The sequence below is a fragment of the Thamnophis elegans genome, chromosome Z, assembly GCF_009769535.1.
Source record: "Thamnophis elegans isolate rThaEle1 chromosome Z, rThaEle1.pri, whole genome shotgun sequence".
Lineage (NCBI taxonomy): Eukaryota > Metazoa > Chordata > Lepidosauria > Squamata > Colubridae > Thamnophis > Thamnophis elegans.
Window position 1 is genome coordinate 14211519 of NC_045558.1, and position 17503 is coordinate 14229021.

Below are 17503 nucleotides of genomic sequence, written 5' to 3' on the forward strand. Positions count from 1 at the left end.
GGGAGCTTGGAAAAAATGCACCACAGCCAGTGACTACAGTCAGTGTCCTTGGCCTAGAGATAGTCCTCGATTTACAACTACAATTTGGGCCAGAATTTCTGTTGCAAAGAAAGATGGTTGTTAAGTAAGTCATATACCTATTGTAATCTTTTTTGCCACAGTTGTAAAGTGAATTACACTGCAATTGTTAAGTGAATCATGAGGTAGTTAAGCAAATTGGGATCTCTCCCATTGACTTTGCTTATTAGACGCCAGTTGGGAAGGTTGCAAATGGTGATCATATGACCCTGGCACATGGCAATGGTCATAAATACATGCCGAGTGCCAAGTGCCCGAGTTTTGATCACATTGACCCCAGAGATGCCATGACGGTTGTAAATGCAGAGATTGGTTGTAAGTAACTTTTTAAAATGCTGTTGGAACTTGAAATGGTCACTAAACCTCTACTCGGTGTGTACACATGACTGCATATCCTCTGATCCATCCAACATCATAATACAGTTTGCAGACGACACAACGGTGCTGGGTGTCATAACTGGAGGGGACAAATCAGCATACAGGGAAGAAGTCTAGAAGGTATCCGGGTGGTGCTCAAAAAACAACTTGCATCTAAATACTAGTAAGACAAAGGAGATGGTGCTAGAAGCACAGAGAGGAACTGTATATCGAAAGGGACCGTGTGGAGAGGGTTTCCTCCTTTAAATTCTTGGGAGTGTTTATTAGTCAAGATCTCACATGGAAGAACAACACATCCCTGGTGATTGGAAAGTCCCAACAGAGACTTCATTTCCTTAGAGTCCTGCAGAAAAATCAGGTGGAATAATGGCTGATGACCTCTTTCTATAGGTCCATGATAGAAAGCGTCCTCACATACTGCATTATAGTATGGTACACTGGTTTAACTGCGGTGGATAGGAAGGCACTACAGAGAGTGATTGATTCGGTACAAGAAACCATTGGTTGCCCTCTAACACCACTGGATGACATCTCCAGGTCTCGCTGCTTTAGCAGAGTAAGGAAGATACTTAGAGATGATTCACACCCTGGTCAGTGTCTCTTCGCACTTCTACCATTGGGCAGAAGACATTGAAGCATAGCCAGCCAAACAAATAGGTTTAAAAATAGTTTCTATCCTTAGGCTGTCAGACTCTTAAACACAACCCCAATCATTCCAAACACACACGGAAACATGTGACTAGTTTTTCTTTTCTTTTCTTTTTTCTTTTCCCCTAATTACTTGCATAGGGATTATTCTTTATACTATTTATGTTGTTTGTATTTGTTGTCATAAATTGCCCCATTGGGTTAAAACCAATTTCGTTGTATTTATTTTGTACAATGATAATAAAGGCTATATTATAAATGAATGGTTGTAAGTGGAGGACTATCTGTAATTCAGTATCAATTTTTCAGTTATTATTTTCAACAAGCATTTTGGAGAAGAGGAAGGCACCTGATCAGTGGGGCAGAAAAGTGAGACTTGAATAGGTCACAGGATTTTGTATGAAGATTAAGGCAAGTTATGTGCAAAAATATTAGAACTATGGGGAAAGAAACCAAAAATCTATTCAACTCAGTTCCTTTTTTCTTAGAAACTAATCGGTAGGGATTGTACCACTATCAGGACATGGGTTGAGTAATGCTGCCCCACTGATGTTTCCAGCAACTGATATTGTGGAATTTATGGTTATAATAATTGGTAACTACTAGTAGCCCTATTTTTCATCAGTCTATCCAATATCCATTTTAACTATTATAATTGCTTCAAATTCCACTACTGCCGACTTTGAATGTCTCAAGGATTAAACTCAGGCTCTGTTTGTTTTTTCAGTTTCATTTTATCTGGCACAGGATTTTATTTTTCCTTTTTATGATTATTTAAAATGGCTTGAATGCATTGTGGTTATTATCAGTGAATCTAAGGATAATTCAGTGTTTGTTACATTGCAGATCATTATATATTAAAGGTGGCATATCATCATAATTTCAGAAAAAGACTTTTTTCTGAGGCAGGACTTGTAGAAATCACACCTTGATGCTTGTGAACAGGGAATTTCATATGTAAATGGAAGGAAATACTTCCAAACTCATTTCTAATCCAAAGATATGAGACTGGTGTCCTCATTTTCTATTTTTATTTCAGAGAACTGAACTGCAACTTTTAAGTAACTGAAATTAAATTTGCAAAAATAATGATTTGACTGGCTTCAATCTTCTTTTTGAAAAACGTCTATATTATGTAACCTCAAATTAATGAAGACTTCCAGATGAGAGAAAGAAACAGTTACCTTAAAATGATAGATACTAATCAAAAAATGAAGGGATAATTGGAGTTAATTTTTTTTGCTGAAAAGATAGTAAACCTTTCTCCTATACTGAATATTGTCATATGTTAGCAAGCTCCCAGTTTTTCTAAATATCTCAGCATCAATATCAATGTTGATTCATATTTTTAAAAATTGTTTAAAAATACTGACTTTTTTGCTCTAATATCTTGAATTAGTAGTGTATAGAAGAAAGCTTCAATTTCATTGGTGGTAGTTTTGCTTTTTATCCCCACTTAAAGCCACACCAATAGTTAACTTCGTATACAGGATATTTGTGTTCTTTGTATGACATGTAAGTGTTATAAATATTCCTAATGAATCTTGAGAGTGTTGAAAACAGTAGTACTATTGCTGCATAATGTAGTTCTTAGAAATAAATATTACATATATCCGAGTAACACATTTTTAGTGTTTGTCATCCGCAAATGTTGCACCATGTAAAAAGCCCATAACATTTTAAAGATAATTATATTGTTGACTGGAAAATCCAAGCATTCATGGCTTCTGATACTATGCAAGTATGTATTGGAATGAATGATTAAATGAATCAAGACCCCCCCCCCCCCCAATCTCCCCCTTTTTAACTTTAAATATTTTATTCTTGTTTTAACTTCATCCAACTGGAATATAATATTTATATGGTTTTTATGTTTTAATTGTACACCACCTAAAGGAAGATGGGCAGGTTCCAAATTGGATAAATAAATAGATAAAACATACAAGTTAGAACATTTATTTTTCACTGCTTCCTGGAAGTTGGCCCTTTTATATATATAAAAAAGGTATATGTGTATGTGTGTTTAAAAAAAGCTCTTAACTCTGTCTAAAATGTCATGCTGTGTGAGTGAAATGGACACCACAGTGTTAATTTTCCCCCCAAAGCTGTTCCAAGCCGCACTCTGCATCACCATTTCATGGTCCAGCATTTTCTGCCTCATATTTTCTGCCCCCACCTCCTCCTAACCAGCCCCAGTGTGAAATTTCAGCAGATTGTTATGCAAAACAGTTTTGTGTCTCTGTGTGACTGGGGAGACAGCTGTTAGTCCTAATGAGGAGTGCTAGCATTACAGTCTTTCTGTTGATTGAGACCCACAGAGGGAGCAGGATATTCCAGTTCAGGCAGTGGTGTGTGGTGAGAGAATGCCACTCTGTCAGCTGGAAGTACATGCTCTGGTGCTTCCTACGACAAGATAAATGAGTTTTGCTGGGGTTTGGCAGAGTCTGAAGTTTTTCCGGAATGGTAGTAGCACACCAAACTCCCTTTGGGGAACCCACCATATCAGGGTGTCTTATGAATAATATCTCTTTGCCAACTTTTTTTTATGCCCAAAGATACCTGTCATCCATTGTTGAGTTATTAAAAGCCTAATGCCTTTTAGCATTCCATTAACATAGAGCCTAATGATCTCTTGTTGACATTTTTCATTAATTTAGTTGAAGAGATGTTAACCACAGTTTTAAGTTGGCTACAACTGCATAAGAAATCCAGCATCCATTGAGAGAAAAATAGAGGGGAAATGTTGAACAACCTTCGCTTCCATACTTCGTTAAACTTTTCAGATTCAAGTGCACTTTGAACAGTATTTTTCATCATTAAAGCTCCAAAGAAGTGGCAAATGTATTAACTGAATACTCTATTTAACCTCCTGCTTTCCATTAACTTGGTGTTTACACCTCAATTTGGTGGATAAGTTAAAAGTGCTGGCCTCACTCCTGTATTGTTTGTCACTGGAGCAATTATGTAATAGCCTAATGTCAAAGCCGCAAATTATAGTAGTTGAAAGTTGCATTAAATTGGAACAAAAAACCCACAATACATTTTTTTAAAAATTAATACCAGGCTCTCTTAATGCTGTGCTGTGAAGTATCATTTCTGGAGGATTTAAATTCGCAGGCTTTGCTTAATTAAATGTGGTCATTAAGGGATTGTTTCAGATGCGTTTATGTAGTTGGTAAATGATCCATGAGAATTTTTCATGCTTTGTGAAATAAATGCACTTATTTATAAAATTGTATGACCCCCTTTATCTGTTTATCAATCTACTTATCAAAGTGGGAAGATAGCAAAACTTTAAAAATAAGCAAGTATGTTTTAGGGTAAGCTTGATGTATGAATTGGAGAATATTGAAGATATTAGTGAAATAGTGTGATAACCGTACAATGCAAATCACATTTGTAATAATATGAACTTCTGGTTATTGACAATATTTTTAAACAATCTCAATTGTGGGCAGCAATAAGATGTATGGAGAATCAGTTTCTCCTTGTTCCTGAACATATGATACATAAGTGTATGTATAGTCTAAATTATAAACAACAACAACAACAACAAATCAATCTTGGTCTCAATTTCTGTCAGAAGAACTTGTGTCACATCTGTTGTTAGATTGGAAGTAATCTTTAAGAAGGTCTTGGCTTCTTGCAATAGATTAATAAACTATTCTTTTATTTGTTTTTTTTTAAAGATCTTTCTTTCATGAGCTGGGGATTTTGATGAAAATATTTATGAAAAATATTTTGCAAAATGACTTTAGATTTTAATCTCTCCCTCCCCAGCGGAAATATTTGTAAATGACAATTCACCAACATTTAAAATAAGAGCATTGTGAGCCAATATTTATGATAGATATCAAATATGACTGTTAATTTCAGCTTTTTAGAAATAATTTTGGTGTAGCCACATCCTTTCGTAGATTGCCAGAAAAAATATGGAATGTATAATCTCCTAATTATTGGGTATGTTTGTCACCTTTAATTAGTTATAAAAATAATAAAGGCAGAACATAAATAAACATTTAAAATCTTTTGCAAAAGGCAAAGAGCATTCTGTAATGCAATTTTATTTTATTTGCATAGCATTGGCATAAGCAGGTTTCTATGTATATTTATATCAATATAATAAATTTAAATTGAGATATGATGCATGCCACTAAGTTATCAGAAAGACTGTTGCTGGTTTTAACTGTTTGATCTCCTGCTTTGTTATCATGGTTGATGGTCCCCTTGCAGATTCCTGTTTTCTTTCTTTCTTCCAACATGTTTTATCTTTAAACTATCTTGAATTCAGCCCTTCAGAAAGAGCATCACTCTCTGAAAAATGTAATTCATGGCTGCTCTATATTCTGCCAGTATTTTTCAGAGCTTTGTCTTGTATGAACAATTTTTTATTTTTATCTGATTTTTAAAAAATTTTCTATCTATATTTTTTATCAGGGCCTGGGTCTATAACTATAACTAGCTATAGCTAGTGTAAAGTAATAGTTAAGGTGCTGGACTGGGGATGAGAGACCCAAGTCCTAATTTCTCACTTGGGTACGAGGTCAGTTAGATGACTTTGGGCTAATTCCTCTCTCATTGGGGGAATAATGGTCTACCAACCTCACTGGACCTCATGATAGAGTACAGTCTGTAATTCTCAATGGTGGATTGTTCATGATGGAGAATTAATAGCCTCTATGTGGGGGTACGTCTCTATGTGTATAATAAAAAAATAAAGGCTATTTAGTGCCACATGCTGTTAAATTAAATGCTATCTAATTGCAGTTTCGGTTGGTTTAATGCTTTGTATTGATCTCAGTCGGAGGGCTTAGTAGTTAATTTTCCTTGTACAGTCTCTCTGTCATCTGCCCCATGTCAGTTTTTCCTTTGCCACTGTTTGCGTTTTCTTTCAAGAAATACTGAAATAGTTTGATTTGCTTCCTATTTTAGTGTTTCTTAATATTGGTAACATTTTGCCATTTCTATTTTCCATTTCCGCCATTTGGTCATATGTTTAATTTCCATTTTGAATATGTATTTTTTAAACTTTACATTATCCTTCAGGTTCCTTCTCTGTTTTTGAAGGTTTGGCTTCAACTCATTTAGGGCTCCAAAGGCTGAACTTAGAATTTTAAACAGAGCCAAAATATTAATTGACTGATTGTGCACCTGCTGTACACGACTGGAGGAAAATAATCCATATTTTGTTCATTTAACTTTTCCAAATATACTCCCAAAGCAAGATAATTGCTAAAGTTCAATGGATGCAGAGATAACTTAGACTAGATCTCTGGGAAAGGCCGTAGTTGGTAATCATAAGATATCCCCTTAGCATCTGAGGAAATTGGTAGATCCAGGGCCACCTTCAAATTGTCTCTTAAAATCATTTATTTGGGTTGAATTTTAGTTTATTTCTCCATATTTGTTCATAATTTGTAAAGTTTACTGCCTCTCTTGGATCTGCAGATGTGAGTCAAATGTAATACACATATTAATGTTTTGGGGTTTTTAATAGAAATTTTCTTGGATTAGTTGCTTATATTAGCTGCATTATTGTTTGTCAGCTACCCGGAATCCTTTGGTGTTTGGAGTAGCCTTGAAATGCCATTAAATACCCATACATTTCATTCCAAAGCTTGAAGAACAATTTCATTCTATGTTAAAAACAGCATGAGATGGAATTCACATTTTGTGGAATGGAACAGTAATTTCCTTTAATAAAATGAGAGCAATAACCAAACAAATAGTTGCATTCACACCAAATTTATCCATATTATTTGTGCTTAATGAAAGATACGAAAGGTTTCAAAACAAGAACCATATTATTTTCCTGTTTTTAGCAGCAAAGCCTCTAATTGCTTATCATTGGAAATATCTGGATAATCTTGCTTGAGAAAAACATAATTGGATAAGGTTTATTCTTTTTCCCTGCTTGAGAGGTCTCCAATAACATTCACCAACTTAAAAAACAAAACGGGAAGTGATTATTGACAGGATTTTATCTGTTTTATAAAGGACAAAATGACTTCCATAAGGATGTATGGAAAATTTAAATGGCGTACAGTAAGAGTGTAAAAGCTGTTGTGTGTAATGTAAAGTATGGAAACTTAATGTCATTGCTTTGAAATGGTCAGCCATATAAGTAGCTTAAATCAATAAATGAATATTGTAAAAATAAAATAAAATAAAATATGAATAACCATGGGCACATGTACATGCATAGACACATGGTAGTCTCCCAGTGCTTTTAAGACCACCTTTCCAAAAAGGAGCAAAATATTAGCTATAATCATTGCATTGTGACATCAACATAAAACTTTTTTGTTTGCAAAGTCTAGGAGGGATTTGCATGTTTACTTAGGTTTACCTAGGTACAAAGGACCACATTGGGGTTGAGGGGAAGAACAGTTAGAAAAATGCAGATACTGATTGGAAGAGAAGATTTAAAAGAACAAAGTGGTTGGGTTTAATTTTGTAGAACTAGTTGGCTTTTTAATCATGAGTTATTGTGTACAAATAGTGGTATTGCTGACCAAACCTTTTAAAAATCCCCAGTAAGTGGTGGAAGTAAGTCACTTACAGAGAAGGTACATCTACATACGGTCTCTGGTCAGTCCCCAACACCAGAAGTCTTCAGGATCTTTCAAAGCAGAGCTGGGAAATCTGTTTGGAGGTTACCTCGGAAAAGAAAAACACCAGGGCTGTTCCTATCCCTTTTATATGACCATAGCCCTGCTTTGGCAGTGAAGGTATCTTACGCTGTGTTGGATCTTCTATTCTCTGTGGGGGGCTTGTAGTGTTTTCAGAGTTTAGTTGTTTTCTTGCCGATGTTTCATTACCCAAATACATAACCTCATCAGTGCTTGATGATGCAGTGCTGTTTATAAGTGGCCTGTCCTGTTGATGAAGTGTTTTTGGTGGTACCTTGATTGGTTCGATTGGTTCTCTGAGTTGCTAGTTCCTTGACTGAGGTATTGTTTACTGTTATTGGGTAATGAAATTCCTGCGAAAAAGCAACTATGTTTGGAGAAAGCCAGGGACCCCTTGGGGCTCTTTGTAGTTCAACTCTGAGCTTCAAGTATTTTCTTTTATTGTTATTTTTCTGCTCCAGTGAACACTTAGAGCCGCTCAGTTTTGTAGAAAGTTGATTTCCCATATATATCTTTTAATGCAACCGACACTGCAACTTTGTGGTGTAGATTAGGATATAAATGCAAAAAAGTGGAAGGAATAAAATCATTCACATTTTAAGGCACAAATTCAAAAAATATTTGAATGGTTGCTTGAAAGTAACAAGCTTTTAAGAACTTAACTAGATGAATAATTGTAATGCATGATGAAGGAATCAAATCAATTGTCGCCATGCCAAAGAGCGGCACCCTCTGCTAGCATGAATATATCAGTACCTAATGCATATATTTTGGGAGATTCAGTATTCTCCTTGCTCTGAATGTATAGTAATTTTGGAGATCTTCCTTGGTACCAGGGGCCATTTGTAATTGCTTATGCCCCCACGCCAGTTCAGACACAAAGGCTTATATAATTGGGCTCTGAAGGCCTCTAGTTCATGCCACATAATTACCCTGACCCATTCAGTAGCACTCTGATGCAGCATTTAAAAACTTCATACCACTGACACAATGGTATTTGGATCTAATTAGACTTTAATTTGATGTCAATTTAAATTAAGAGGCCTTGCACATACTAGCCCATTGTGACTTGGGTAATACTAATCTCAATCAGTAGACTGAATACAACATGAAGTCAGATTCTCACAGTACAATAGAAGTGACAGGAGCAACTTGACACTTTAAATTAAAATTACTAAATTCCAAGCAATTGATGTGTGTGACCCCCAAGCTATAACAGGATAGGTCATTAAATGCAGTCCATAGAAATTGAGCTGAGAAGCAGACTGTAATGAACCAGGGAAGGAAACCAAAGTGCTTTGTTAGCAGGCTGCGTAGGTGGGAGCAAGCAAGAAGCTTTGCAGTAAAAGAAGTAACTTGATGAATGGAGGTTTCCCATGTTTCTTCAAAACAGCCTGAAAAATCATGGCAATCATGCTTTGCCCATTAAAGCACATGCATAGAAATAACTTTAAACCCCAGTTATTAAGTTTTCAGATGCAATGATTAATACATTTCTGGTTACTGAAATTAAACATTTTTTATTTCCTGTAATTTAGATGTGGCAGATATTTTCTTTCATGTTTTAATTTTAAATAGTTCAGTATCACAACAAGAATTGAATGTCCTGTCGCCTTTCTGTATATAAAAGACTATACATAATATGTGTATGTGATTTGGCATGCAGTTACAAAATTATATCCTTTCTTTTGTGTGAAAGAAGCTATTATTTTGGCATGTCTTACTATGTTAAAAGTATTAAACTGCGTACCTGGTAAGGGTTCGTAATTGAACCCAGAGTCCAGCAGCTAGCTATTGTGCTTCCATGTCGATAATCTTTCTTGCAGTTTCTCAAAATAGTGAGGATGGTACTATAGATTTAAAATTATCACTGAATTCTCAGTAACTTGGTTAACTGTGGTTCTAACTTCTTCCTTTCAAGCACTGTGACCTCAGCTGTTTTCACTGTGGGAGACAATGTGGTTTCAGGTAGTGATGATCGTACTGTGAAAGTTTGGGACTTGAAAAATATGAGATCACCCATTGCCACTATTCGCACAGACTCTGCAGTAAATAGGTAAGCCAAACTTCATTTAATCCGGTAGGCATTTGTTTAACAAAAAGTGATGCTCAGATCACAGCATAATTTAAGATTTAGTAGAAAATAGTAGAAAACAGCTACTGCTTTGAAATGCCCATTTTTCTTAATTCCTTCCTGAAATGCATTGTTGAGGTTCCATGTCTTTGGCATTATTGTTTGAAAAATAGCATTCTAGCATGGCAGCTAAGGACTGCCTTTGTCTAATCAGTTGTTGTATTTTGTAACTATGGCTGCTGTTCTAGCCTCTTCTGTATAAGAGAATGATGAATGATGAAGAGTATGAATAATGTAAAGTTGAGAAGGGAAGGTAATATGGATTTGCGGTTTGAAAGGCTGTTTTTGAATTGATATCCCATCTTTCTTCAAAACAGCCTGGAAAAAAAACATGGCAACGAAACTTTGTCCATTAGAGCAAAAGGCTTACAGCCATTTTTTTTGCAGTAAAAACAGACCAGGCTCTTAAATTAATGCAAATTGATTACTTTTTTTTTATTTTTTTTAGTATTTGAGAGTGGAATGTTTGTGATCTGCATGTTCATCAATCACCTTAGGATCCCTCACATTTTGTGGATTTGAAGAATTTAAATGCAAAGGATCTATTTACCTTTGTGTTTTCTGAATCTTTAAGATGGATGGATTCTGAAAGTTGAAATTCACTCATCTTAAAGTTGCCAAGGTTGAGAAATCCTGGCCTATGCAGCTGAAGTACTTCAGATGAATTGATGCCACTTTTCTATTCGTGGTTTTGGTAGAGACCCCAGGTGCTCATTCCATTAAGTATTAACTCCAGAGTGGGTTTTCTTTCCTGAAGGAATCAGGATGGACTTTCTCTGTATAAGTATGAGCTTCAGAGTGTTTTTTTTTGTCTTTACAAAATATTATGGGGGTGCATCTGGTAATGTCTTTGTGAATGTCTATGATACCATCAGTGCCAGAAACAAACCATTTTTTTTTTGGTAGAAAATAAAATTATATTTGTGGGAACTGTGTGTAGCATGAAATTCCAATTAAATCACTTTCAGTGGCCTTGAACTACTGTCAATCCCTGGCAGGCTATCTAATTTTTTTTTATCTCCTCTGCACAGGATTAATGTTTGTGTCGGCCAAAAAATCATTGCCCTTCCACATGACAACCGACAGGTTAGATTGTTTGACATGTCTGGAGTGCGATTAGCACGTCTTCCTCGCAGCAACAGACAGGTAGCAGAACTTTAGTTATTTCTTTAACATCTCTCTCATTCTCCCATTTAGTTGTTTTTCTGCATGTTACAAAATATATATTATTTAGTTGAAACATAGCATGTTGTTGCAGTAAATCATCCAGTTGCCATTAAACTAAAACACTTAATACTCGTACAGATAGATAGACCTTGTCTTACAGCCCTAATTGAGCCCAGAATTATTGTTGACGTTATTGCCATCATAAGTTGAGGCATCAGTTACAACCATTTTTTTTACAATAGTCATTAAGTGAATTAAATCATTAAGCAAATACTGGATTTAAGTGAATCCATTTTCCCCGGTGAGCGATTTTATGATTTTGCCAGAAGCTGGAAGTAAACATGGGAACACACAAAAATTGCAAATTGTTTAGTCACGTGACTGCAGGACCCTGCAAATGGTAGTAAAGGCTGATAGGTGCCCAAAATGTGATCATGTGATAGCCCAAGGGGGTTTTAGGCAACTGGTTACATATCAAGGACTATTAATTGGTATCTTGCAAATTAAAAATTATTGGGTTTAGACTCAGTTTGGACTTAATTCTAAATGACCTCACCTTTTAAAGCAATGGTGGTGAGCCTCTTGGTGGCCAGTTAATATTTTTAGGAGCCTAAAGATTGCAGTGAACAATGATGTAAAGTGGACAAGACTGTGTCATATACATGGACAAGGTTGAGATTTTTGTTTTTCTCCTGAAAGCTTGTGAAGGTTTTCTTTAACTTTGATTGGCATGGTTTAAAGTATGGACACTATGGACTTAAGCTTCAGCCTGTTGGCTATTCCTTACCTCTAAAGGGTTGGAATTTGTGCTATGGCTATGCAGTAGTAGTCAATTAGAGAACTTAGATTAAGGAAATAGGATCCAGAGATTGCTCATTCATATTGTAAGCTCTAAAACAGTGTTTCTCAAACTTAGCAATATAAGAGGTGCGAACTTCATTTCCCAGAATTCCTCAACCAGCCATTTCCTCAGCTATCCATACCAGTAAGGATTGCTATATGACAAATTCCTTGTCCCAGATGACAAGTAATAGACCAGCTACCTGAGTCCTCTTTAGTGAAGCTTTTTGATATGTTTCCTCTGCCATCATCATCGGAATGATGCTCCTGGTGATAGAACAGGTTGGAACTATCTCATTACAGAGATGCAGCTGAAAGTAAATCTGATTTCTTCCAAAGCCAGGTGAAGCTGTTTTTATTTAATAAGTTTCTCAGGTGCAATAGAGACTGCTATTGTCCTGTTAGTTTTTCCCCCAGTTCCTATTTTTAATGTACTGAGATCTTAAATGATGTGTAACCAATATATTTTTGGCATATAAGATGCACCAAGGTTTTGAAGAGGCAAATTAAAAAAAAAAGTTTTTGCACTCTGCAGACCTCCCAAAAACGACCCGTTTTTCGCAAAAATGAGCCCATTTTTTTTCAAAAAAAAAAAAAAGCATGAATAGCCTTTAGGAGGCTTGTAACGCTACAGCTCCTGCCCCCCCCTCAAAAACGAACAAAAAAAGACCATTTTTCACGAAAACAGGCCCATTTTTTATTTTTAAAAAAAGGGCATGCATAGAAGGCTTATAGAGTGCTCCTGGGGCTGAGGGGAGGCAAAATTGAGCAAAAAACAGTCTTTTTTTGCTCATTTCTGCCCTCCCCAGACCCAGGAGGACTCTACAAGGCTCCTAAAGGCTATGCACAGCCATTTTGGTGAAGGGGCGCGGTTTCAGGAGGCAAAAAATGCTGTATTCAGTGTAAGACGCACCCAGATTTTCAGCCTCTTTTTTTAGGGAAAAAGGTTCATCTTATACTCCAAAAAATACGGTACTTGAAATGCTTTGTAAATTGTGAAAAACCTACTTTGTGCCATTATTTAAAAATAAAAATAAGCTTTGATTCTGTTTTTGTTAGGCTTGCAAGTGTATGAGGTTGTTTATATGATGTTTGCTTATTTTTTATGTTTATATTCAGCTTTGTGCAGAAACTCAGTTGGTTTATATGAGGTCACCTATATTTTTATTCTCACCACAACCCTATGAGATAGATTGCACCTGAAAGGTCCAAAGTCTCCCCGAGAAGTTGAGAACCTGGTTCTCCTTAGTCTTAGTCTAGTCAGTTGTTTATATTGCTTGCCATTGTATAAAACTGTTAAAACATTGAATTTGGACTAAGTTGGTCAGTTGAGTGAAGTCATTGTAGTAGTCAAACTCTCACAAAAGGACTTTTTTCTTTAACATAGTATGTTGGAATTTAACTTGTGGTTTGTAAAAAAATAAATTTGATATATAGGTTTTGAATGTATCACTACTTCATGTGCTCTTACATCTAAAAAGCACAGTATATTAATTCTGACCCACAGAGTTCATTTTGAAAACTGCTGTTACGATATACTAGGCTACGGAAGGATGCTGTGCATTTTTAATTATGCGATGGACATTCTATAGGCATAGAGTTCAGGCCAAATTTTTAAACAAGATCTTTAAAGTTTATTTCAACAGGTAATCCTCAACTGACAACCACCATTGAGCCCAAAATTTCTGTTGCAAAGCGAGATACGTGTAGTTGTTAAATGAATTTTGCCCCGTTTTTTGCCATAGTTGTTAAATGGATCACTGAGGTTGTTAAATTAGTGATATGGTTGTTAAGTGAATCTGGCTTATAGGGACTATTTCTACTTAGATTTCCAAACCGAGATTCCATGATCCTGGAGCCCTTGTAAACACATGCCAGTTGCCAAATGCTCAAATTTTGTTATTATATGACTGTGGGGTACCAGTTGCAGGTCATTTTCCCCCCCCCAGTGCTTCCTATTGTTGCTAAAGAACTATCTGTGTGGCCTAACAAGAGAGGGAGGAAAAAGATCCAAGGAAAGTCTAATATTGTTCTGTTTGTTGTCACAGGGTCATAGAAGAATGGTTTGCTGCTCAGCATGGAGTGAAGATCATCCAATATGCAACCTCTTCACTTGTGGATTTGATCGTCAGGCTATTGGATGGAACATCAACATCCCTGCTTTGCTTCAGGAAAAATGAGAAGTTCTCCTCATGTTTCCCCAGTTTTATTGCCACAGACTTTGTGCAGACTTTCCTGTAAGCTGCAGTCAGTATAAAAGGCGCACTTTGAAAAGGGCGGTGGGTGGAATTGCAAATATTGTTACTGCATTGTGCACAGTTGCATGAAATGTACAGAAAAAAAATGTGACCTTTTCAAAGAAGTTAGGCCAATGTTTCTGAACTGTGGCAACATTAAAGTGTATGAATTTGAATTCTCAGAATTCCCCAGCCAGCATAGCTAGCCTGGGAATTCTGGGAATTGAAGTCCACACATTTTAAAGTAGCCAAGGTTAAGAAACATTGAATTAGGTTCTTGTGTATGAACTTTTTTTATCTTGATATCCACTGGTGTCTAGAAGGACACTTAGCTTTCCTATGGAGCATATATGTTTGCAGTTTACTCATTCTAGTTGAACGTTAGGGCATTAAGTTCAGCTTAAATATGAATTCTGTGTACTTCCCATGAAAAATATATAGTTCACCTTTCTCCCATCACATTACACATTTGCCCTGTGGATAAAAGAGAATATAAAGTTACTCTTTAAGATGAAAGAGGGAGCAGATTGCTACAATGTGTAGCTGAGCTTTTCTTGCATCTATATATAGTGTGATCTGAAGACTCAAATATAGTATTAATTTCAACTCCTAGTATATCTTAGTTACTGAATTAAAAACAAGGGTCAGGGAAGAAAACTATAAATATCTTTATATAACAGATATAAAATGTTGGATTGCCATATTGGGAATGAATACTCCTGTACGTTTCAAGACCTATTTAAATTATTACACTCCTGGTCTGAGGAACCACTCTGTCAGATTCTCACATAAGGCAAATGACAATATTTTACAATCATGCAAATCTGAATAAGTTCTTAAAGCACTTTAGTTTAGATATAAACCCCAAATGTCCAGTTACATTTCCTGAAGAATGTGAGACTTGTATCTAAGAAGGATTTTCCTTACTAGTTTTTTGTGAATATTTTAAAGCTGGTGAGTAAATCTTGTTATTTTACTTGTTTTTATTTTTTTAAAAAATACACCGATGTTTTAATGTAGATTGACATAATTCTCTTTGAGCCAAGGACAACACAAGGCCGTGTCCAAGCATTCTGCCACACAAAGGGCGTTGCTTCTCTCCCTTCCCTCTCTCACTTAATGGCCATTCTTGGAAAAAATAATTTTATGGGATAGGTTGCTTGCATTACCAATTTTAAACTGAATTTTAAACTAAATTACTAAAGATTATCAAATTTTAAACTGAATTTTAAACTAAAATTGAAGCAAGTTTAATAAAACTTTACCAGGCTGAAAAAGTCAGCTTAAGAAAAATATAATCCCTGTTCAACACAATCCTCTAGCCCCTCCTTAAATTTCACACCAGTACATGCTAAGTGGGCATTATCCTACTTAAATTGTGCTGCCAGATTTGCATATTTAATTCATATTTACAAGGGCATTTGGTAGCCACCAGTTGAAAGAAAAGTCTGAAAGTTGTACTTTCAAAATTCTTTCACAGATGAATGCAGAAAATTCTCTTTACTGTCCATTATTGTCTCCAGAGTGGCATGCAAATTGCTTAACAAAGAGTTTAAAATTAATTTTTATAAATAAGAAGTGTAGAAAGTATAGCTTGGGTGGGGTGGACGACTTCATATAGCTTGCCAAGATCTGCTTTGTGACCCAACAGAACTCTTTTTTGAGTAAATGGTAGAAAAATTGTCCCATTTGATGGTGTTTTAATTAGAAAATGGTATCTTAATCCTTGGAGATGTTTGAAAACACTTATTCAATTTCTTTAAGCTTTGTGACTACCTCCCAGACAAGCTTTAGGGGACGCGGTGGCTCAGTGGCTAAGACACTAAGCTTGTCGATCAGAAAGGTCAACAGTTTGGTGGTTCAAACCCCTAGTGCCGCGTAACGGAGTGAGCTCCCGTTACTTGTCCCAGCTTCTGCCAACCTAGCAGTTCGAAAGCATATAAAAATTGCAAGTAGAAAAATAGGAACCACCTTTGGTGGGAAGGTAACAGCGTTCCGTGTGCCTTTGTCATTGAGTCATGCTGGCCACATGACCACAGACATCATTGGATAGCGCTGGCTCTTCGGTTTTAAAACGGAGATGAGCACTGCCCTCTAGAGTCTGGAACGGCTAGCACATATGTGCGAGGGGAACTTTTACCTTTACCCATACAAGTTGCAGGCCTCACCCATTTTTTAAAAGTTGGCTTTGATATGCTACCTTAATCTAGATGTGGCTCTCAATTTCAAGTCCTGTGGTAGAGCGTAGTGAGTTGTTATTGCTTCAATTACCCCATTTTTCTTTGGCCAATATTATTTCCCAATAGTTCTGCAAAGTATGAATGTCAGAGGCAGATCTATCTAGAAAACAAATATGATGAGAGTCGAGGACACCATTTATGAGGTAACTGAAATCCTAGAAATAAAATGATAGAATATCTGTGTGGTTATGGCGATCTTGGAAGAGGGTTTAATTATGAAATATATAGAATTTTAACATTGCAGGTAAGGAGCTAATAATTGAGGTATATGATGATTATCAAATATAGATTGTTAAGCAAATAAAATGATGTACAAGAGCAAGACTTATATGAGCTATGAATAGCTTTGTGGTGCATTTTGTTAGTAGTAGTAATAGTACTATTTTACAGTGTTTGCAATGCAATCTCAGTCTTGCCAGATGGAGTGTCTGGAGTGGAAACCTGCAGTGAGAGAAGCAACCATATCTTGACTGTTTTTGTCTTTTGCACTGATGTTAGGACAAACCACCACAACAAAACATACATATGGGGTTATGTTGACAATGGCTTCTTGAACTCATATATACTTTGAGAGCAAGTTCCCTTAGTTACTTGATCTTGTGAAATTCCATTAGGGAAATCTGTTTTTATTGTGTGGCAGTAGTGTGAGTAGGGCAGTAAAGCTTTAAAAACATTTTTAAAAAGGAAAGGAATCCCTGCGGATTTTACTCTACTAGTTGTTTCTGACTATAGGAGGTGGAGCTCATCTCTGTTTCAAAGCCATTGAGTCAGCGCTGTCCGAAGACATTTCTGTAGTCATGTGGCCAGCGTGACATCACAAAGCGCTATAGTATGAGTACATACCATTTTTAAAAATAGAGTTATAATCCTGCCTACCCAGTTATGTCACATCTGCATTCCCTCCAGAAATGCTGTAACATCTTATTGCCTGGTCCAGAAATGCTTGTCTGTATCGATTGGGGCAGAGGGGTTGTTGATTGATAGCTGTTGACTATGCTGCTATTATGCCATCTCCGGAGGTTCTTTTGATTGGTGCAGAAAATCTTGATTGACAAGCTGAGCACATGGTGTCCTAGCTCCATCATCTTCACAATCATCACCTTTTATCAATAGATAAAAGGCAGATATACTCCCTGCCACATGTGCATC

At 36.2% G+C, this 17503-nt stretch overlaps 1 protein-coding gene across 4 annotated transcripts in view; it reads left to right on the forward strand.

Moving 5' to 3' along the window:
• The window catches only part of WDR37 (WD repeat domain 37), a 46504-nt gene extending 30559 nt beyond the window's left edge, over positions 1 to 15945 (forward strand). For all 4 annotated transcript variants that reach the window (XM_032236728.1, XM_032236727.1, XM_032236730.1 and 1 more), the window contains 3 exons: positions 9658 to 9792; positions 10902 to 11016; positions 13926 to 15945. In XM_032236728.1, coding sequence (XP_032092619.1) covers positions 9658 to 9792; positions 10902 to 11016; positions 13926 to 14057 — 382 coding nt within the window. In that variant the 3' untranslated portion in view covers positions 14058 to 15945. The remainder of the gene's footprint in view (positions 1 to 9657; positions 9793 to 10901; positions 11017 to 13925) is intronic.
• The last annotated feature ends 1558 nt before the right edge of the window (positions 15946 to 17503 follow it).